Raw genomic sequence first — 22336 nt, 5'->3', positions numbered from 1 at the left:
TGAAATTGTCAAGTATCGTCTTGATCTGCAACACAACCTGGAGGTCTTTGGACAGGGACAGCAACGGGTCTTTCAACCCCAGTACTCCTCAGGTGTGGGCCAATACCTCATGTCCTTCTAGATTAAAACGGCAGGAGACAGGGAAAATTTAGAAAATGCATTCCTTAGATAAACAGGGATTTATAGTGGAGAAGGAGAACTGACCCTACTCCCCCAGCACAATAATATAGCAGCGTAAGGCAATGGGGCTGAGACAGGGGGGTCCAGTGATACTGTGGCCCTATTCAGGGGAGGCCCCGGACAGGCCCCAACAGGAAGGAAATCAATCCACCCACATTGCCAAGCATCAACCCAAGGGACCCCCAACCAACCGCAACCACCCTGAATGAGGGCCGGGTATTACCAGCAGAGTACAGCCGAGTCGTGCGCAACACAGAGACAACAAAAAGCCAATGACTCTGCCCCCGAATGTCATTGGAGGGAGGGCATCCCAGTGGCGATGAGAGCCCACCTGGCAAGACAGCAAGGATGGACAGTATCAAGAGATTCTGGTTACCTTCACGCCCCTGAGCCAGACTACACTTAATCATAGACCATGCTGTAGAGATGAGTCTTTAGTAGACACTTGAAAGTTTTCATTTCTAACATTCTCAATGAGAGAAGGCCCTGCCTCCGGCTGTTTGTTTAGACATTTTAGGTACAATTAAAAGGCCTGCATCTTGCAATCTAAGGTTACGCGTAGGTATATATGACTGGATCATTTCAGTGAGGTAAGTAGGAGCAAGTCCATGGATTGATTTATAGGTTAACAATAAAACATAACCCTAACAGGCATCCCTAACCCTAACAGGCAGCCGGTGTAAAGAGGCTAGTTCTGGAGTAATGTGTTCACATTGTTTTGTTCTAGCAGTCGTGTGCAGCACTAATTGAAGTTTAGTTTATTAATTTATCAGGCTCACCGGAAAGAAGAGCATTGCAGTAATCTAATCTAGAAGTAAAAAAAGCATGGATTAGTTTCTCTGCATCAGTTTTTGATAGAAATGTACTGATTTTTGCAATGTTTCGAAGATGAAAATAAACAACTATTGAGACATATTTTATATGTTCATGAAAGGAGAGGTAAGGGTCAAGGGTAACGTAGAGGTTTCTTACAGTATTTTGGGATACGATCATGCTGCCGTCGAGGTTCACAGTGAGATCTGCCAACAAAGCTCTTTGTTTCTTGGGTCCAAAAACAAGCATTTCTGTTTTTCTTGAGTTTAAAAGCAAGAAGTTCTCTGTCATCCACTTCCTAATATCTGAAATGCATGCTTCCAAAGTTGCTAATTTTGGGGCTTTTCCAAGCTTCATTGAAATACAGTATATAACTGTGTGTCATCAGTATAACAGTGAAAATTTACATTGTGATTCCAGATTACATCACCCAGAGGCAACATATATAGTGAGAACAATAATGGGCCCAGAACCAAGCCTTGAGGAACACCAAAACATACCTTTGATTTGTCAGAGGATATGCCATCCACACATACGAACTGATAACTTTCAGATAAATAAGATTTAAACCAGGCCACGTAGCCCAAAGATGGGTTTCCAGTCTCTCTAAGAGAAGGGCGTGATCAATAGTGTCAAAAGCAGCACTAAGATCAAGAAGCAACAGGACTCCTCAAAGATTTCAGATTGTTTTTCAATTGAATTGTTCCCATTAAAGGTCACATTAAAGGTGGAAAAAGTTCTGACATGATTTATCTATGTCTCATTCTTTCATATCAGAAGAACCTGGCATTTTAACTGGGGTGTGTAGACTTTGTATATCCACTGTAGATCATTTGCGGAATTATTTACTCTGTCGTAGTCCGAGAATTTATAGTACGGCTTTGGAAACTCAGTGTTTGCGGAGCAAGTGGATTTCTTGTTTTAACAGTAAATGTAATAGGACGGTGATAATCCAGAATTTATTTGGGGAAAATATTAGATCTACAATATCTATTTCTCATGACAGGACAAAATCTAAGGTATGATTGTGGCAGTGCGTTGGACCTGAGACATGTTGGATAAAACCCATTGAGTCAATTATGGCTTCAAAGGCTTTTTGAAGAGGGTCATTGGACTTTTCCATATGGATATTGAAATTGCCAGAAATTAGAATACTATCTGCCATGACTACAAGGTTAGACATTAATTCTGGAAACTCATTGAGGAACATTGTTTATGGCCCGGGGGGGCCTGTAAATAGTAGCTATGTAAAACAATTTATCAGCCTGGTTAACTTTCATGAGTAAAACTTCAAAAGAATGAAAACCAGTGATGTGTTTAAGGGTTAATTTATATTTACTGTCAGAAATATTAGCAACACCCCCTCCTTTTCGGGATGCACGGGGGGATCTAACATTTAGGCGTCCCATTTTGAGATGCGAGGTGATACACTCATTTTTATTTGTGACCGAGGTGGAGGAAAGCTTTATCTTAATAAGGTTGCTATTGTTAGCTCTACCTTGTTTAACTTTTCCCAGCCTGGAATGAATCACAGTGGCAATAGGTGAAGCTGTACTAACTACTCTGGCTATGCTATTGACAGACTCCACTATGCTAGCAGGCTGGCTAACAGACTGCGGCCTGACGTGCACCATATTTCATGGTGAGGCTATAGGAGTGAGACTCTTGTCAATGTTCCTAGAACTCAGTTTTCAGCCAGCGATTGTGTTGCGCAAGTCTGCTGTAGAGCTCGTCACTACCCCTAACTGGGAGGGGCCAGAGACATTTACTGGATGCCCACACATCTTTCTAGCTAGTTTACACGCTGATGCTATGTTCTGTTTCGTAACCTCTGATTGTTTCATCTTAACGTCATTGGTGCCAACGTAAATAACAATATCTCTGTAATCTCTCTACTTGCCAGTTTTAGACTTTGCTAGCACCAGTACCAGATTTGCGGCTACATGGTTGGCTCTGCCCCCCGGTAAACAGTGTACGATCGCTGGCTGATTCTTTAGTCTAATACTGCGGGTAATGAAATCGCTGCTGACTAATGTTTTCAGTTTTTCCTGGTAGAAAATGCCTGCCGATCATTCCCCTCTGAAGACGGCTCGGGCCTTGACTCCGACTCCAGTGGGGAAAACCTCAGTTGGATTTAGCAACGACTTAGGTTTAACTGGTTGACGGCATTTCTTCCCAGTGACCAAGAGAAAGTTCTTGCCCGGCTGCAGGAGCTGTGCCAGGGGGCTAACAACACTGTTGTTTCTTCCTGGTGTGATGGCAATTCCATCGATCGACACTCTTAAAGGAGTAAGAACAGAGACAAAATTATCTTGCACAATTGTCCAATTTATTTGCAAATAGAGAGAAGCGTCAAACGCTTACAAACATAATCATCCGAGGAGTCTCTAACTTAATACATGAACAGTTCGTATTTATAGTGGAAAAAGGGGTGTGGTAAGTTGCTGGCCATCTGTCTTGTGTCACATAGGTTTTACCTAAAGAGAGGGCTGTCCCCCCACCTTATCCTTCCTGCCATAATGTTTACTGTCGTGTTTACCTAAAGGGGCCAACTGACCTTACTTCCCCCCAAGGACCACATTCCTATGAAACAAAGGTCTGGCACCCTTCTTGGTCTAGGCACGAGAACATGATAAAAGTACCAATAATCCTCTGATATTATACAGATGTTTTTCACAATCAAAGTAAAGATTTACATAACAGCCAATAGAAAGACAGACATTTCCCAAATGTACCTTAGTTAAAAATTTCCATAACACTGGTGACACAGACGCAGTTTTTTTCAGGTCTACACTAACATAATCCTTGCCTGACATTTGCGTCAGAAGCCGTGCCTCTAACTCTGCTATCTTTACCTGAAGACGATAGTTCTCCTCTGTGTTGTAGCTACAACAATTACAGTGATAAGGCATTATGTCCGGGTGTAGAAAGTTTGCGTAAAAAGTCAACAGATAAAATGATTGCGTTGGTAAACTCTTAAAGTAGATTTTTACCAATTAGATTATATAGAGTCAATTCAAAAAAGTTTGGCAGGTAGCCAGGTAGGTAACAGCAAGCAGCGTACAGCACATCAACAATCTGGGCCATTTGGGTGATTTCTGTTATCATTATGATTTCAAAAGGAGCCAAACAACTGTAACAATTAATGGCTTCATATGATCACTATCCTTAAATAAAAGACAGTTCATTTTCAAAATCAATGCCAAAATGTCACCATTTCTTCCAGGGTATGCAAACTTATGAGCACAACTGAATTTCTCCTCAGAGGAAACTAATATGTGGCTGTTTCTTCAAAACTGAAACTTAAAGGAACACCACAAAAAGCCTGGCATTTTGCATCATTATTCAATAGCAGACGAGCACCATAAACTGGATATTACCCAGATTTCTATAAAACAGAGATCCAGCCCCAGAATGCTGATCGGGCCATGACTAGTTCTGTGTAATATTTTTTTGAATGTTTATTGACCTGCCAAAGGTATTTCATAAGGTTGATCATTCCATTTGGAAGAAGAGATTGACCTTGTTGTGCTTGGCTGTGGACATCTACTTATGGTTTCAGAATTACCTGACAGAGCCCAGGTCGTTGTAACACACTTTCTAGCTGATGACACAGTATTTGGATGATGCTATCCCATCTCTTATTCCAGCATTTGCATACTTACAGTCTGATTTCCAACAACTGCGTACAGGGGCGTCGCCAGGAATTTTGGGCCCCCTCTGTGCAGCTGTTACCTATTTTTTGGGGCCTCTGTCAGTCATGGGCCCTTGGAATTGTCCTAACTTTTCCCCCCTATATGGTGCCACTGACCACATAATTCCCTCATAGATCTTAAGCTGGAGTAAACAGCACATCATGTAAACTCATCGGACCAGACGACCTTCAGCCACTGCTCCAAGGTCCAGTTATGCAATTGCATAGCCATTGTAGGCGCTTTCAACAGTGTGCATGGCTCATACAGTGGACAGGAGGCTACGCAGCCCCATACACAGCAGGGTGCAATGCACTTTGTGTTTTGACTCATTCCTCCTGTAGCCATCAATAACATTCCCTGTGACTTGTGCCACAGCAGACCTGTCAGTTTGGACCAGACAGGATGGACTCCATTGCCCTTGTGCATCAATGAGCCTTGGGCTCCCAACACCCTGTCACCATTTTGTGATTTGTCCCTTCTCAGGCCAATGTCGGTAGGTACTCACCACTGCTGACTGGGAGCACCCCCCAAGCCTTGTTGTTTCAGAGATGCTCTGACCCAGTAGTCTGGCCACAACAATTTGTCCCTTGTCGAAGTCGCTCAGGTCATTACTCTTGCCCATCACTCCTGCCTCTAACATTAACCTTCACACACATCATTGTATTTTATGCATTTCATTTGGAAGGGCCAGCCATTGGTTGATGTTCTATATAAGGCTATGCAGAATCTTATCTTAACAAAGAATATTGGAAATAAACAGAAAAATCAGCAGGTATCAAATGTTCTCTCAAGACTGAATTCAAATGTCAAGTGTCTTCTTTGTTCAGTATAAATGTTCTCATATATGTTTTCGTATATTTTCATCTGCTGTCATCTGCTGTTATCTAGGTCTTTGTCTGACTCTAAAGAAGTTTCTTTTTTTAAACAGTATGCATTTATACACAAAAAATACACAAATGTATTCTGTCACAGATCATGGTGTGTCACTTTCGCCTCACGGACTGTTCTTCTTGGAAGAATCGACATACAAGCTGCTAGGTTTCATGACATAAAGCTAAATATTATGTATTATGCCTTTATTGACACAATATAAGAGATGCTTTCTTCATTCAAATAAAATGTGTCTTCCAGGAAAAAAATAATGTCTGGTTTAAACAGTTAAAAATTAGTTGAGTACAATAGCACTTTAATATGCCAAACTTGAGAATTTGTTTCATCACAACAACAACAAATATTAGAACATACATATGTATGTTCAAATAAAACTGTATATGTTGAAAGTGTAATTAAAAACAAAATACAAATATATGTTCTTTAGATCAGAAAACTTACATACATTCAATCAATTTTACATATATGTGGGGACTCACAAACATAGTAAGACCTGACAACCTCACAAGGTTTTGTAACCACAAGTAAAAGGCTATATCCAGCTTAGAGGTGACTGTTAGAATTGGGGTTAATTTTAGGTTTAGAGATTAAGGGTTAGGTTTATGGTTATTTTAAAGGAGCCAATTGTAAGATTTCTACCATAAAAAAGCTAAACCAATGTAATTATTATATAAATGCTATTGAGAAAATATGTTATTTAAGAGGTAATACATCCCAAATAGTATTTGGGCATGTTCACGTCCTGTAGATTCAGCGTCTTCCCAATGCTTTTTTCCAATGCTTCCCAATTGTTGTGTAGTTGCCAGTCCATAGAAATTGAGATAAAATTCTAGAGTGAACTCACATTTTTCCTTTCATTGAAGGAACACAAAGGCAGATATAAAACTCAAAAGCTACAAGTTGGCTATATTATAAAGATATGTTGTTTGTGTTAGATCTCCATTATACTTATACCACAGGCAGGATAAGCTATTGAAAAGGAAATTCTATACCACGACTTTTATAATTACGTGGAATGCCAAGTTAGCTAACTGTTTTTTATTTAGCTGCTGTAGCTTAACATTGGAAGCTTTCCCTGTCTTTCGCCAGGACTGGTATATAAAATGTGTTTGCTTGCTTGGTTAGTCATACCGCACACCGGACAGGCTATAAAAATTCCCAACCACACATATCACATTAGCTGGACTGACAAGTTATGTAGGTTAGGGTTAGGGTCAGGGTTGTGTTGGGTTAAGGGTTAGGGTTGTGTTGTCTTTCTGGTCTGCACAAGGAAAGAAAAACAAACGTGTGTTCTCTACAGAACCAGTGTTTTGTTGTTTTTTGAGTTTCTCTGGTCCGCGCCCTTCTCCCAGCCCTGGCGTATGCGGGTGATGTTGCGGTCGACACAGGGGGTGACGAGAAGCAGCTTGAGCAGTAACACCACAGAGGGCAACACCAGACACAGCATGTAGCCAGGTGGAGTGTACCAATTATAGAGGGAGGCACTGAGGAACCTTTTCCCGCCATACAGGTAGGTGTGAATCGTACACAACAACAAAGTCAGGTGGCCCAGCTTGGACTAGTGGGGGAAAAGAAGAGCAAAAACATATTAACCACACACAAACACACCTTTGACCCATCTCTTGTTAAACATGTAGACAAGCTTTAAGATGCCCTTTTGATAAGGTCATGTTTACCCCAGAAGGGACTCTGAACACTCTCGGTATTGGAGCTATGCAAGTGGAAACCTCAACACAAAGGTTTACTTGATAAATCTCCTTAATTGTTGAATTAAACTATGAGCACATGCAGCAATTGATCTTTGCAGAGAAGCACCTCTAAACCTACCTTACTAGAGGTACAGACATAGTCACACAGATACACACATACTGTACATATTTTGTGGGTGTATTCTTTCGGCCGATTCTAATATATTCCTCCTAAATTACATCTGATTTATTACTAAACATTGAAAACACTGCACTACATTAAGAGGAATAAATGAATTAGATAAGACAGTTCTTTTTCTGACCTAGTTACATTTATGAATAAGTGTGTGTGTGTTTGTTCCCTGTAGTGATAGGAGTAGAGCTTCATTGCAAATAACAATTTGGCTGGGATGTAGGCTGGGCATCCCACATGAAAACATCAACTGGACTAAAACCCAACTATATACCGTATAAGTGAACTATATTACGGTTGGGGCTCTTAAGATACAGTGCTGCTTAATAGTTCGTCAATTATCGATTTTTTTGTTTGCCATGAATTCTTCATTTAATCAGAACCTGTCGTGTTCTCATCAAGGCATGACAGGTTTATAGTTATAGAGTGGAGAGTGTTTTGCAAACATTATCCTAACAAGATCTCACAAATGAACTTTACTTTGACAGTTATCCACGGATGAAATTGATTAAATGCAGACGAATGTTTGATGCCAATGTCAAACAGTGAAGTATTACACAGATACTGTTATCAACTCTATAAACCCCAGCAGAAACAACAACCGTAGGGCTGCAGCAGAACACTTCCAACCAACAACACAGTTTCCAGCCTCAATGTGAAACTGATTGATTAACAAAGTATTGATCAGATTAGTGTCCAGTTGGTGAAAAGGAATAACGGTGAGGAGATTAAATAAAACTGGTTAGGTGTGTAACGTACAGTAGGTTTATAATGTGTGTAAGGTTCCTTTTTCTTTTTCTTTTTGCTTGTTTATTTGTTTTCCCTACTTTTCGTTCATTTCCCGGATCTGGGTTTTGTTTTCTATATATGCAGCCTCGTTAGTTTTCTCCCTCATTAGTTCCACCTGCCGTTTGTACACCTGCTCCTCATTAGCGCACCCTGCTTAGGTCAGTTGTCAGTCCATGTGATTTCAGATTAGCCCTCCTGTACCGTTGCCTGGACTCTGTTTAAGACCTCCTTCTGCCTTGACATCGTTTCCTGCCTGGCCCTTCTGTTCTTTTGCCCGTGTATTTTTGGATACCTGTGTGTGACCACTGCCCTCAAACCAAGTTTTCTTCTATTTTGTCCTTGTTGGTGCTGAAATAAACTACAACCACGCTCTGCATGTGAATCCATAACTGCCTTGAGTGTATTCATTACAATGTAATTTGTGTACATTTTCTATCTATTTTGTTTGCTTAACTTCCAACCAGACTAAACAAAAAAATCACTCATATAGCAAACCCATAAGTCTATTTTAATTCACACTAGAATACTGAGTGGACCCATGTATTCAATGCTTGTAGGTTGGATTTTAATTATCCTCCAGAGTATGGCTAAATTCCTAATTATAAAAAAGACCAATCTTCTGAAAATGTATAACAGGGATATTGTGTTTGTGAATTGCTGTGTAAATAAGCAATTAAAACGTGTATGGGGATGTAAGAACAGATAACCAACTCATCTTAGCTCGACCACAACACTAGAAAGGCAAAAACTCAAAAAGGAAAGTAATTAAACAGTCCATCTGCCACTAATCAAAAACCTTGGTGAAAATTGACTGATAGAAATCATTAAATGTATCAGTTTTATTTAGGTCTCAAAGGTTTGACAGCTATGTCATTTTAACAGGGGTAAGCAACCTTATTTCTGGTGTGACTACATGGTACCCCTCCAAACCCACTGAGGCATGTGTTTAGTTAAGTGGTTGACTTCATTCAACCCGTGAGGGGTGTACTACGAAGCGAGGTAACTGGCTTATCCAGGTAACTTGAGGAGTAACGTATGATATCTGGTAATTTACACTGCATCCCTAAACTGCTCCGCGTACGTTATCTTCACAATGTTACCCCGAAACAAGCACCGACCCTTCGGCCACAAAAATGTGGGTGTTGTGTTGAAAACATCCCCCTGCCGACCCCCCCACCTTGCATTAGTCTACATATTTCACTGATCTTCTTAGCAAAAAGCATTCATTTAATTGTATACATCAAGCTTTTATAACCGCTTGCACCCCGGACCGGCGTCACTACCCTACACCGGTGAATTCCGCCTTTATTGCTCTGAAATGTTTGTTTCATTTTATACATTTTATTTATAATTTGCTCCTATTGCGACTATAGTCCAATTAGGATAAGACCATATTCTTACCTTGCCTGCTAAACTCATTAATGCGACAAAAAGTATTTGATTGTAGTCACAATTTGAAACAAGTTTGAGGAGGGGGGGGGGGGGGATTTCAGTAAGGCCATTCCCCTGCCTGCCTCCCACATCCCAATATAAGGGACATGGGACAGGAGAGGTTTTACTCGTTGCCATATCTGTTAGGTCTATCTCTCAACCACAGGTGACAGGTAAGCAGCAGAAGTTTATTTGAAATGAGAATTATATTGTGAAAATAAAAAATGTATTTCAAGGAATACTACATTATCATATTCTTTGAGATAAACAACAAACACCTGTATTAGTTTGAGGTGTTTTAGAGTAGTTTTCCACTTGCAATGCAGCTTTGCGATAGTGGTACATACAGTTCCAATTCGTGAAAGTGTACAATGCTAATAACGCTAATTACTGATTGAGACAGAGCTAAATAATGGATGGTTTTAAACTCCTCATGTCCTGACATTATAAACGTGCATTCTTCCGGGAAAGAACATGGAGCACGTTGCGTTGCCGAACGATTGTCTTCTAGGCAAACACGCACACATTCCAATTAAGTTAACACAGAGTCAAGAAACAAACATCTCAATCACCGTCGTAGGACCATTTTACACTAATTTAGGCATTCAGAATCTGTCAACCCTGACTTTAAATCTGAGCAGGCTGAACTCCCTTCGTAGTATACCCCTCTGGTCTCCCTTGCAGTATGGCCCAACAAGTAGAATGTTTGGACATACTGCAAATATGACATTCTAGGAAATGTGGGCTGATCTTTGGACATGAGATGTCAGAGTTAACAGCAGTTGATTTGTGTATCTATCACTGGCAAAGCATGGTGACGCCAAACTGGGGTGCAAGTTTTCCTTACAGGCGCCCACCCCACCAGATGAAAAATGAAGAAGTGGTTTATACGCTTGTAAAGCTGATCCTGCCGTAGATTATTTACCAACTGACAACTGACTGTCATTACCGCCTAGAAAGAAACAATATAAAATAAAAATACTAAATATTTTTATGAAAGAGGCCAAGCACGGGCCCCACCCACTGCAGGCCTGAGTGAAACCACACCTCCTGCACCCCCGATAGTTACGCCACTGGTAGCTATTGCGTTCCTTTGGGTTTTCTCCAGCCACAGAAGTGTGGGTTGGAATAGGTAGCAGGGATTCTTCTGCTATAGAAACCCATGGGCGCCCAAGAAGAAAATGAGAAAAACACGTTGAAATCCACCCATTATTTCATTTTTGAAGGAATATGGTACATTTTAATAATGGTACTAAGGAGCGGTTTTAACAAACTCATTGTTCCAAGTTTGTTCGAGTTGGGCAGAATTGTCTGGTAGCTACTGAACTAGGCCGTAGTAAGATCATTGTTTCTGTACTGAGTGTGAAACAGTAAAGATATTTCAAGTGCTAGAAATCTCCCGGACCCAGACTGAAAACTCTACCTTGTCTATTAGCTACGTTGTCTACACGTTTAAAACTTAGCTATGGTAATGTTGCCAACAGCGTTTTTGTGAATAATTAGACAAGTAGCTAGATAATGGGTTTATACAGCTCTGGAAAAAATTAAGAGACCACTGCACATTTTGTTTCCTTTCTAAAAAAGTTGAAAATGAAAGTTTTGAGTGAGGAACAGTTCAATTTGCAGTGGTCTCCTAATTTTAACCCTTTTGTTCCTCACTCAAAACCTTCCTTTTCAACTTTTTTGGAAAGGAAAGAAAAAGGTGCAACGGTCTCTTAATTTAAACATTTCACTCACAAAACCTTTTGATAGCATTTTAAATGTGAAATAATAATATATCAATTTCAGTAACCCTCTCTAACTGCTTCCTATAATTGAAGTATAATTGAACACCTAAGCCACTTTTTGATTCAGAAAAAACCCTGGATAGGAGAATGGAATAATAATTTAGATACATAAAAGGGGTCTGGTTTGAAATGGAAATTATGCAAGAAATGGTATTGATATTTATAATGTCAGAACTAATGTATCCCTTTTTAAAAGAGATCTGTGAATAAAATATTCTAGAAAATGTGTGACTACCATTAGTATGTCTGGTTTAGAGTTTAGAGGTTCAGATTCTCTTCATCTTACCTGCACGAAGCTGAACTCTCTCCAGCTGAGAGCATTACTGACTGAGGGAAGAGATGTGATCCCTAACAAGACATACAGTCCAAATCCCAGAATTCCAAACGACAAGTAGGAGTCGCTATGCCAAGCCCTTGAGGTGATAAACTCATTGGTCCCATTCTGTCTGATCTAAGTGCAAGAGAGCATAGTCAAATGTTAATTATCATTAAAAATGTCAGAATCCTGCCATACTGTGCTCATTTACATTTTAGTCAATTAGCAGTCACTCTTATCCACAGTGACTTACAGTAAGTGCATACATTTTAAAAGAACTAAGCAAAACAACCACACATTTTAGCGGTAAGTGCTTTCTGCTCAATTAATTTGTTATCGGTAAAAGTCAGTTCTGGAAAGAAGCCTTTACAAATAAACATAAATTATAAAAAGTTACCAAAAGACAACAGACATGGGTGGTGGCAGAAGAACCATTTCAAGTATTTTGTGAAAGTGAGTTTTCAGGTGATTTTTGAAGATAGGTAGAGACTCTGCTATCCTAGCCTCCAGGGGACGATGGTTCTACCACTGAGGTGCCAGAGCAGAGAAGAGTATTGATTGTGTGGATGGGGAACTGCCCCGAAGGGGTGGGACAACCAAGAGCCCAGAAGTGGTTGAATGAAGAGCTCGGGTAGGTACGTAGCATTTGAACATTGCCTGGTCACAGGTTTACCTAGCATTAAAAAAATAATTGGGGCTTGTTGATATGCATTTTCATTCAGGCTTTGTCGTGTCATTCAACAGTCAAGTCTACCTGGCTTCCTACTATATAAAGTGTATGGCAGATGGGGTGGGCTGAAACTATTGTACCAGCATTCTTGAGGTCAGGTTGTACATCTTCAGCAGTGGTGCTTTGTCAACCAACTTTTGACGACATCTGAGTGTCTTCTTGCAGGTATATCCTAATGACCAGTTCCATGGTCAACAATCATTGTGATAAAACTGCACAAACTGTTTTCCAAGGTGCTGGGAGATGGACATGAGAATGTGTGTGTTTTAAGTGAATAAAACATGCACATTCAGATTTTTTTGTTTCTGACATCCTCAGATAGTTCTATCTTTGTCACCACATTGACAGTAGTACAGGGAGCAGAATGCTTTTGTTTGAACCCTGTTGTCTGTTAATTTATACCCTGTTGGCATCTGCAACTTATCACAGATGGGATAAATTACCAAGTAAACTAAGATTCTCAAGAATGGTGGCAATCATTATGTCAAAGCATAATGATGATTTGGAGTGCAATAATTAATCTGTGGCCGTTTCGGTCTTTTGTCCTCTTTTATTTTCATTGTTTTGGCCAAATGGAAAGTTACTATGGGAAGTTTGAGGTATCCTTCGAATAGATTGAAGACATGAAACATATTATATAGGCTATAACAGCTACTAAATGTATTTTTTATATTTATATGTTTGCATATGTACTGTATATCTTCTGATTTTGAACATAGGGCTATGGTATTGGAATAAATGATTGTCCTAGAGCATCTTGTCTGTGCATCAGAACATAAAAGTTGTATTTTGATTAATCAATATTTAGCACCGGTGTGCAAGATATGCTCATATCACATATTTAGATGAGTGCCAATTTGTTCAATCTTCTCTGATTTAAAACATTCACACAAAATGAATTGGAGCCATTTACTTTGAGGCCAGAACAGACTCCATTGCCTGTCAGTAGATTTGACTCTTAATTTTCATACTTAAGAAAATGGCAATTGTCTAAATATCATAGCTGTAACGTTCTCCTGCCAACTGTCAGGAGATTTTGTAAATCTGCCATGGGACTCTAGAGTAATGTCTATTTGATATAACTTTTCATATGTTTTTTTACAAACTCAATTGCAGGGCTAAATACTAATACTAGCCAAGGTCAACTACATATGCTGTAATAGTGTTAAAAGTGTTCATAAAATTGATCAGGAAACCAGTTGTTTTCTTACCTGAGTTACAGTCCGTTCAGTGGCCCAGAATCTCACATAGTACCTGAGAACCAAATCAATACTTCAGTAATTAAAAACACATGGAATATATATTTCACTGAGAGTGAGCGTGTACTGAATGTGTTCTTTATGTGTGCATGAATGCACTACTGACCGTATAGGTATGATCAGTGTATACAGAACATGAAGACAGGCAAAACCTAGTGCGAGAAGACCTAGTTGTTTCCTGCACAGCATCCAGCGGTCCAGCCAATCAGGAAAACGCCTGTCATAAACAGACCAGCAATTACATATAAACAAAATACATATGGAGTATAAAACATTCTTGCGTCACATCCAGGCAGAGGTCTAACCTGTACTTGGTGCCTCTGTAGAGCTGTAAAAAGGAAGCCAAGACTCCAGGAAGGTAACAGAGAGCCAGCATGATAAGTGAAACAATGGGACACACCTGAATAGAACATAAAAACGAAACATGAACACTGCAAAAGAAACACACACACACACAAACACACACACACACGAGGCCTGTACCCTGTTGGCCAGTGAGACCATGATCCTGAAGGAGATGTCTTTGCCCTGGGTGATATATGCGTAGAGGATCTCTCTGATCAGCAGGTAGAAGAAGAAGAAGGCGGTAAGGCCTACAGCAATGCGCATGGGAAGCCTCCACAGGGGGAACAGCTGCAGGGGGAAATCCTCCAGCTCCCGGGAGGCTGAGAGAGAGCCCCGGTCCAAGGCACTGAATCCCAGCTTGGTGGCTACTGCCAACACCACCTGCTTGGCCTCCGCTCTGTCCCCGCAGATGTAAACCTGACATACATTTAAACCAGGGTAGGAGTCAATTTGAATTGAAGTTAAGAATTTGTAGGCTTTTAAAATATGTTTCAATTTTCAGTTATTGAATGTCCGTAGTGGTATTTGATCTGGAATTTTTATTTGCTCTGATTTTGCATCTTAGCGATAATAATAAAAAGGTAATATAATTATATTGTTTCTCTGTTTTGTATTGTGGAAATTTTACAAAACGTACAAACACTTTGTCCAATAACTTTTGGGTCCTTAAAACAAGGTGACTTTGTCTAACATAGTTCATGGTTTATGGATGGAAATACACTGAAGTTAAAGCTGGCAGGCTATACAAGTATTTTATATGTTAGTGTTGTCTGCTATTTGTCTGTTCATTTTACCAATTTGCTTTCTTTACAACTCACGCTGCTTCAATAAGTGTGCCATGTTTACAAAATTATTGAGTTATCTGTTAAGCCACCCCCCCCAGCCATCAACACTGATGAGAGCATCTTCTCAAAAAATTATATATTTTTTTAATCAAATCAATAACTTGAGCCTGCTTTGAAATGGCCTGTGCAGAATGTGCACAAATTGACATCACTTTTTAATGGTTTTGGCTTTCACTGTCTATGATAGTGCATTTGACGTGTTATTTCTCTTTAAACAAATGAATACAAATACAAATGATTCGTTTTTGTGACACTTTCAAGAGCAGGTTCCTGGGCAGTATTTATACCACTGATGTGTTGTCCTCGGGTTAACAGATGAGTGGACGCACTGTGCAAGAACGTTTCAAATATACATCTACTGTATTTACATTTACTATAAGCTACACAATACATTTACCAACATATAGACATTAAAGAGAGAAAACAAACACTGTGCCAATATGATCAGAGTGGCAATAGCTCTGCTTGGTTCCTAGGCAGCTGGATGACTCTGGCAAGTCATTAAGCAATAACATGACCACACACAAAAGTAAAATATGAAAAAGCCCATCCTTTCTGTAACTGGGACTTATTCTGTGTTTATAGTCACAAAATATTTTATCTGACAATATGATCCAGTGGTTACGGGGGAGCCGCGAGTGGGCCCAAGCGCACGACACCAGACACAATCATAGAAACAAAAAGGGTGTTTTAATGGTGGCTGGGATGGAAGTACCGAGGCCAGGCCGGAAGGGTTGGGGCTGGGCAGGGAGGTAGGTAGGTGGGTAGGTAGGTAAGGCGAGGCAGACAGGATAGGGGGTAGGAAGAGCAGGTGGCTGACAGGTGGGGAGGTGGAGGTGTTTGGAGGCTGGGTAAGGTGGGTCTTGGTAACTGGGTGCTCAAACTATGGTTTTGCGTGGCAGGGAACGTTACTACCTAATAGGTAACCTGGGTATATATAGGCAGGCTGATGAGGGAATGAATAGCAGGTGTGGAGACTTGAGGGGCAGTGGGGGAAAGCCCCACATACACAGACAGACAGGAGAGAGAGAAAGCCTGGCCCGGACTCAGAGGAGGTGGATGCGGAGGGCGTGACACCAGTCATTTAGAAAAGGTATGAAGATAAGGGGAGATCTGAGAACAGGTAAAACAGGAATAAAAACATTAAATGAAAACATAATGCAATAACATCCCAGCATGGATATCCGGGAGGGTGACCCCTTCACTTTGCTCACAGACAATGTGTGCTTCACCCCCTAATGTTTCTAGTTTCCACAATGAAACAGTACTTCAGAGGAGCAAATGTACACTCAAAACAACTGTACTCATAATTGTATCCTGAATTTTGCAAATGTATGTATGTGTTTACACATTATTTAATATAGTAACCATTTATTTTCATAGAGGTGTCTCCTGTACCTGTCTGTTGGCATCTGAAGGTCCATTCTGCAGTGCCCACGCAGACAATGTGTTGAAGCCTTTGACCACCTCAGCTTCAGGGACCAGACTGTTTGGTTACATATAACCACATGGATCAATAGACACACAATGAAACACATACGTACAGCATATTTCTATCAACAAGCAAACATGCAACAACAAGGAGGCATTTGATGAAGGTAGATAAAAGGAGCACTCACTGGAATACCTACTACCCATGTGTTTCTGTTTAAAGGCCAATACCTACTACCCATGTGCTTCTTTTTAAAAGGCCAATACCTACTACCCATGTGCTTCTTTTTAAAAGCCAATACCTACTACCCATGTGCTTCTTTTTAAAGGCCAATACCTACTACCCATGTGTTTCTGTTTAAAGGTCAATACCTACTACCCATGTGTTTCTGTTTAAAGGCCAATACCTACTACCCATGTGTTTCTGTTTAAAGGCCAATACCTACTACCCATGTGTTTCTGTTTAAAGGCCAATACCTACTACCCATGTGCTTCTTTTTAAAGGCCAATACCTACTACCCATGTGCTTCTTTTTAAAGGCCAATACCTACTACCCATGTGCTTCTTTTTAAAGGCCAATACCTACTACCCATGTGTTTCTGTTTAAAGGCCAATACCTACTACCCATGTGTTTCTTTTTAAAGGCCAATACCCACTACCCATGTGCTTCTTTTTAAAAGGCCAATACCTACTACCCATGTGCTTCTTTTTAAAGGCCAATACCTACTACCCATGTGCTTCTTTTTAAAGGCCAATACCTACTACCCATGTGCTTCTTTTTAGAGGCCAATACCTACTACCCATGTGCTTCTTTTTAAAGGCCAATACCTACTACCCATGTGCTTCTTTTTAAAGGCCAATACCTACTACCCATGTGCTTCTTTTTAAAGGCTAATGGCTACTCTCTTAAAGTATAAATCAGTCATTTAAATAATAATAAAGTGTTTTCCCTGTTTTTTGTTAAAAGTTGAGGAATGGGGCTGGGCATATTTTACAGCGGCTGCAATGAGTGATCTAAATTACAGTGTGTTCCATGCGTTTGTTTACATATTGTTTGCAAGTGTTGGAGTAAAACAAGCTCATCCTTTTGGTTTTTCTTGTGTACAACAGTTAAGCTTATCAGACACAGTAAGTTATATTCTGCAATCTCAATGTATAAATATTAATAATGTATGGGTTCAAAACTAGAACACATTACATCAATACCTGCTTTACATGAAATTTTTCCTGTAAGGTACTACCAATGTTAGTTTATTGGGCATTTTGGGATCAAAATGTTGACATGTTTGACATGTTTTTTACTTCACCCTGATTTCACCAAGAGAAAACCCTCATAGGTGACCCGCCCAATCTGGTCAGGGCTGAGCAAATTTGCCCCAACCTATGACCAATCCCTAGAGATTGTCGCTATGTCACATCCAGTATTCCAACACCTTGCTGACAAAGTTGAGCAGCTGTATTGTGAGGGATTGACTTCGTTTTTTATCTGGTTTATCTTCTTCATTTGGTACTGATCTGTGGTTGAGGTAGACATTTTAAATTTGTAACCTTTTTGCTGAAAGTGTACTATTACAAAGGTGGAAACATACATTTAAACTTCTAACATGTATGGACCCATAACTCAATCAAATTATGCAAGGCTTTCATTTGGGTTGACCAATATTACACTGCATCTTTGTGTGACTGCAATCTACATTTAGGTTTTGGTGAAAAACTCACTGCCAAGTAATATTAATGTTAGACCCTAATGTGTGTCACATCACACTATTGCAACAATGTGACTATTTTGCGATTACCTGTTTATTATATTTTCTTAAACATGGTCTTTATGTTCGTGGGGCCATTTTTGAGATCATGAGGAGCATCAGGTATGGCTGCAATATCTACCAATGGGATGTCCAACTTTCTGTGACAAAATATACTGAGCATTGAAAGTTTTTTACAGTATTAATGAAGTATGAAATGCCCGCTCTTTTAGTAAATTGTTTATTAGGATCTGTATTCAAATTCTCATGATTATATAATTAATCACTATTAGATACTTATAATGTTATTTATAAACAAGTAAATAACTATGTTACTAACATTTACATATATGCAATTAATAATCAGTTAATGAAACTATTAAGAAACTATTTTGAAATGTTTTTTTTTAACATAATAAATTGCTACCGACATGAACCCAAGATTTTAAAATCAAATTTAAAAGACTGCATTGGGACGAATATGTTGTTTAATTTCAGTCACATAGATTTTTGCATTTCCATTAACAGTGTTATCATACAAGTTTGCTTGGATGTGGTGGTAAGGAGATTAGAATTTAACATAGAGCTTCAACCATCACTATGCTACAGTAGCTTTTACCTTTGCAGGTACTCTGCATTGGCCTCTGGATACTGATTCTTCTTCAAGTTGTTACTGAGGTCAACCAACACCTGAAATTCAACATGGCATCAAATATAATGCTTTAAATGTTATATTGGCTAAATGAGAAACATTCAGATAAAAAAAACAATAATTATTAACAGAATAAAACAAAACTTGTATGCTACCTTCCCCTTAAGATGATAGGCCAGTGGTACTAGGAAATCGTAGTGTTCTCTCTGGACAGCGATGAATATCAGATGAGCTGCCTGAGCAGCTTCAGCATGGCTCAAGACCTGGACATACATCACCGATATATCTTTCACAAATCCTGTTTGGTATGATGTACTCTATGTACAGTATGAACCACTATACCTCCCCCCAGTGTTGTACCTGAGCTCCATTGGGCAGGAAGTTGCAGCTTTGGGGTCGCCGGCTGCCAAACATCACACTGTATCCCGCCTGGAGCAGACGGAGACCCAGTGAGCGCCCCATGTCCCCTGTCCCAAACACACACACCCTCTTCTCACACTCAGTGGGAGCAGAAACAGCCTCGCTCATCAGGGACAGTGTCACACTCTCACACTTCTCGTTACTCCTCTCCTCGTCCATCATGCCAGCCGTCACACCTCAACAGAGACCGGCAAAGATATCCTCTTGTCTTGTTGTACAGAGTCAACAGTTCAACTCTCTGGAGTTGAAATAGATTCCTGAAGTTGCTTTTAAAGAAGAAGTCCATCCACATAAAGATCCCAAGATGACTACCTCTCTCACTTTATCTTTTAAAGTCAAGAAATGAAATGTCTTCTGTATTACATCCCCAAAAAACTGTCTTAAGAGCTTTAAAAGTTCCAGCTACTTCTCGTTCTCCTAAATGAACTGAGAACCTGCTGTCAGACTGTATTTGTATTTGGGCATGCACCCTCCTGTGGGGAGGAGTGTTCATTGAACTTAGCTTTTCTTTCAAACTGGGAAACTCTGGGAAAAGGGGGGTTGTTATGCTTCTGCTTTTGTGTGTGTGTGTGTGTGTGCAAGTGTGTGCGAGTGTGTGCGAGTGTGTGTGGCATGTGTTTTAGGATAGGAAATTCCTTTGGCAGTCACTCCGCTCTATCATCGCTGAGACAAGGCCAGGGGTTTCTGGGAATCTAGTAGGTTGTGTAATAGTGGAAAACCAGACCTGAAAAGACACCCGGACGCTGGTATTTTGGGACTTAGGAAAATATGCACAAATACACACACATGCACACTTTTACTTAGCAATTTAAATGTAGATTTCCTTAAAAAATCATACTTTTACTAATCTGTGTTAGAAACACACCAACACACAAAGTCTGATTTCTATTAGTCAACATGACAATATTAGAAACAGAAATATCAAAACAGCCTGTATTTCACAAGAGTGTACTACATGGCATGTAACCAACGTTCCTTTCACAATTCATGACATTAACGCAACAGCAAATGCACTTGTCATAATAGCTTCTTTATAGGCTGCCTTACCTCATAGGGTTCTGTTCACAGATGGAACAACATGCCACTCCCTGTCATTTTGAGTAACTGAAAACATGTAACTCTACAAAGTACTGACTGTTAAATACCAGAAGGAATGTATCATATTACAATGACCAGTGTCTTCCAAATACTTAGAGCGGATGACCTTGCTGTATAAGACTAACCACCCATACAGTGAGGGGAAAAAAATATTTGATCCCCAGCTTATTTTGTACGTTTGCCCACTGACAAAGAAATCATGAGTCTATAATTTTAATGGTAGGTTTATTTGAACAGTGAGAGACAGAAAAACAACCAAAAAATCAAGAATATTTGAATGAGTGCATTTTAATGAGTGAAATATGTATTGGAACCCTCTGCAAAACAGTTGGTCTAAGTCTTCTTTCATTCATTTGCCGTTGTCATAGTGTATGATGCTGTAGACAAGGGACGTTTGTCATCCTAATCTCTAGCTGCCATTATAGTTTCTTACAGTAAGCGAACTTCGCTCCATATGGCGTATATGCTATATATATATATATATATATATATATATATATATATATATGCTATATATATATATCATCCAGGTAAAATGCGCATTCACAAAATAAGCCAAGGAGGAAAGACTGCCTTGCAGAAAGCGAACAGAACTGGCTGGGAAATGCTCCAAATATTATCAGTTGACATTCCACTGTCCCTGAACTTCTTTTTTTTATCCTACCTAGCGCAGCTTTAAGAAAGTTGTGTTGGCGCTCGTGTTGGGGTATCACTCTGATTGGCTGTAGGTGTTAGGTTACTCGCATGGGAAACTCGTATTCATAGACTCCATTGAGGATTGTGTTAAACTGATTAACGTTTCTAATTAAGTTTACCTCCACCATAGCGTCTATGAACAGCTTGTTAGCCAGTAATAGGCTTACTAGTATCTACTAACTTCCTAGGAATAATCATAAGAATGGAGCAATTGCTAGCGAGACTGAAGATGAAATGTTCCATGCCAGAAACAGTCGCAATATTAACTGTATACAGTTTCAGTTAAGGCTTATTATAAAGTAACTACTGTATGTTGTAGCCAGCAAATGTGTTTGTTTATCCTGTGTACTTCGAAAATCCACCAGAAACAGTCGCAATATAACCGTAAACTGTTTTATTTTAGGCTTACTATAATACAGATACTGACGGTTTTAGCCAGCAAAGTTTTCGTCTTTACGGAATAATTCATAAAGCATACTTCGCTTCGCCTGCAAGGAGATACAAACTCGGGACCTATAGTTCACAAGTCCGCTTCTCTAACCACTACGCTATTTAACAAGTAGTAGTCAGTCACTCAGTCAGTAAGAGACATTCGCTTTTCTTGGCCGCCTCCACTTACACGGTCTGGAAAAAACAGCAAATAGAAAAAACATGAATCCCTTCATCACTGCAATTCTTCTGTTTAATAACTGTGTAGCTTTCTTGATAATACTAAGTACCCTTTACTGACTAATTAATAGTTATATTTAAGCCAACCAAATAGGCCACCACGTTCACAGTTCTGCCGCCCTGTTGGAGTCACTGCCTGTCTAATGCCAGCTCCCTAGCTAATGACATAGGCTAGCTAGCTATCTAGCTAACGATTAGCATTATTCTTTTTGAATTGAATGTATTCATATTACATGTATAAAAAATAATCTCTCTCTCTATGATTTTGAATAATGTTGTTTATTGCCATTATCACCTGTTGGTACAGATTAAGAAGACCAAAGAGTTGGGGTGAAGTCAGGCAATGTCAGGGAAGGTACATTACACTTTAGAGGAAGAGTAGCTCCGGGATTGTAAAAATGATATAAATGAAATGGCAGAGTTATGACAGAGCATACATGGTGATTGTTTGTAGGCTTACACTCCTGGGAACACAAGACCACCAGGCAGGCATACCAAACTTGCATTGTCTTCTGGTTCTTTTCACTTTAATCCTTGGACCCATGATTTTCTCTGTTTCTTACTGTAGCTGTAACTGACTTTCCCGATGGAAAACAAATAATCTCAAAATTCCACCTTTTGAGAAATAATTTTTGCAACCCCACACACAGCATTTCTTTGTCA

At 39.7% G+C, this 22336-nt stretch overlaps 1 protein-coding gene across 1 annotated transcript; it reads right to left on the bottom strand.

Annotated features, from left to right (window-relative positions):
- Nucleotides 1-5723: 5723 nt before the first annotated feature.
- steap4 (STEAP family member 4) lies at nucleotides 5724-19691 on the bottom strand. The gene is made up of 10 exons (XM_010896988.4): nucleotides 19151-19691; nucleotides 18946-19053; nucleotides 18758-18828; nucleotides 16361-16448; nucleotides 14256-14534; nucleotides 14078-14172; nucleotides 13879-13989; nucleotides 13725-13767; nucleotides 11754-11918; nucleotides 5724-7137 (listed from the first exon to the last, which is right to left on the bottom strand). The coding sequence occupies exons 1-10, from the start codon at nucleotides 19370-19372 to the stop codon at nucleotides 6874-6876; spliced, it is 1446 nt and encodes a 481-aa protein (XP_010895290.2). The 5' UTR covers nucleotides 19373-19691; the 3' UTR covers nucleotides 5724-6873.
- Nucleotides 19692-22336: the final 2645 nt, after the last annotated feature.

Source organism: Esox lucius, chromosome 20 (assembly GCF_011004845.1).
Source record: "Esox lucius isolate fEsoLuc1 chromosome 20, fEsoLuc1.pri, whole genome shotgun sequence".
Lineage (NCBI taxonomy): Eukaryota > Metazoa > Chordata > Actinopteri > Esociformes > Esocidae > Esox > Esox lucius.
The sequence above is the reverse complement of the archived record's forward strand: the minus strand, read 5'-3'. Positions and strand labels throughout refer to the sequence as shown.

What these genes read in the sequence shown, in the direction of transcription:
- steap4 (XM_010896988.4), bottom strand. Translation starts at nt 19,372, where the DNA reads ATGATGGACGAGGAGAGGAGTAACGAGAAGTGTGAGAGTGTGACACTG. An exon ending in ACACTGATCATACCTATACG is followed by an intron (nt 13,768 to 13,878) that starts GTCAGTAGTGCA and finishes TTTGGTTCTCAG; the next exon opens with GTACTATGTGAGATTCTGGG. An exon ending in CTGAACGGACTGTAACTCAG is followed by an intron (nt 11,919 to 13,724) that starts GTAAGAAAACAA and finishes TCTTGCACTTAG; the next exon opens with ATCAGACAGAATGGGACCAA.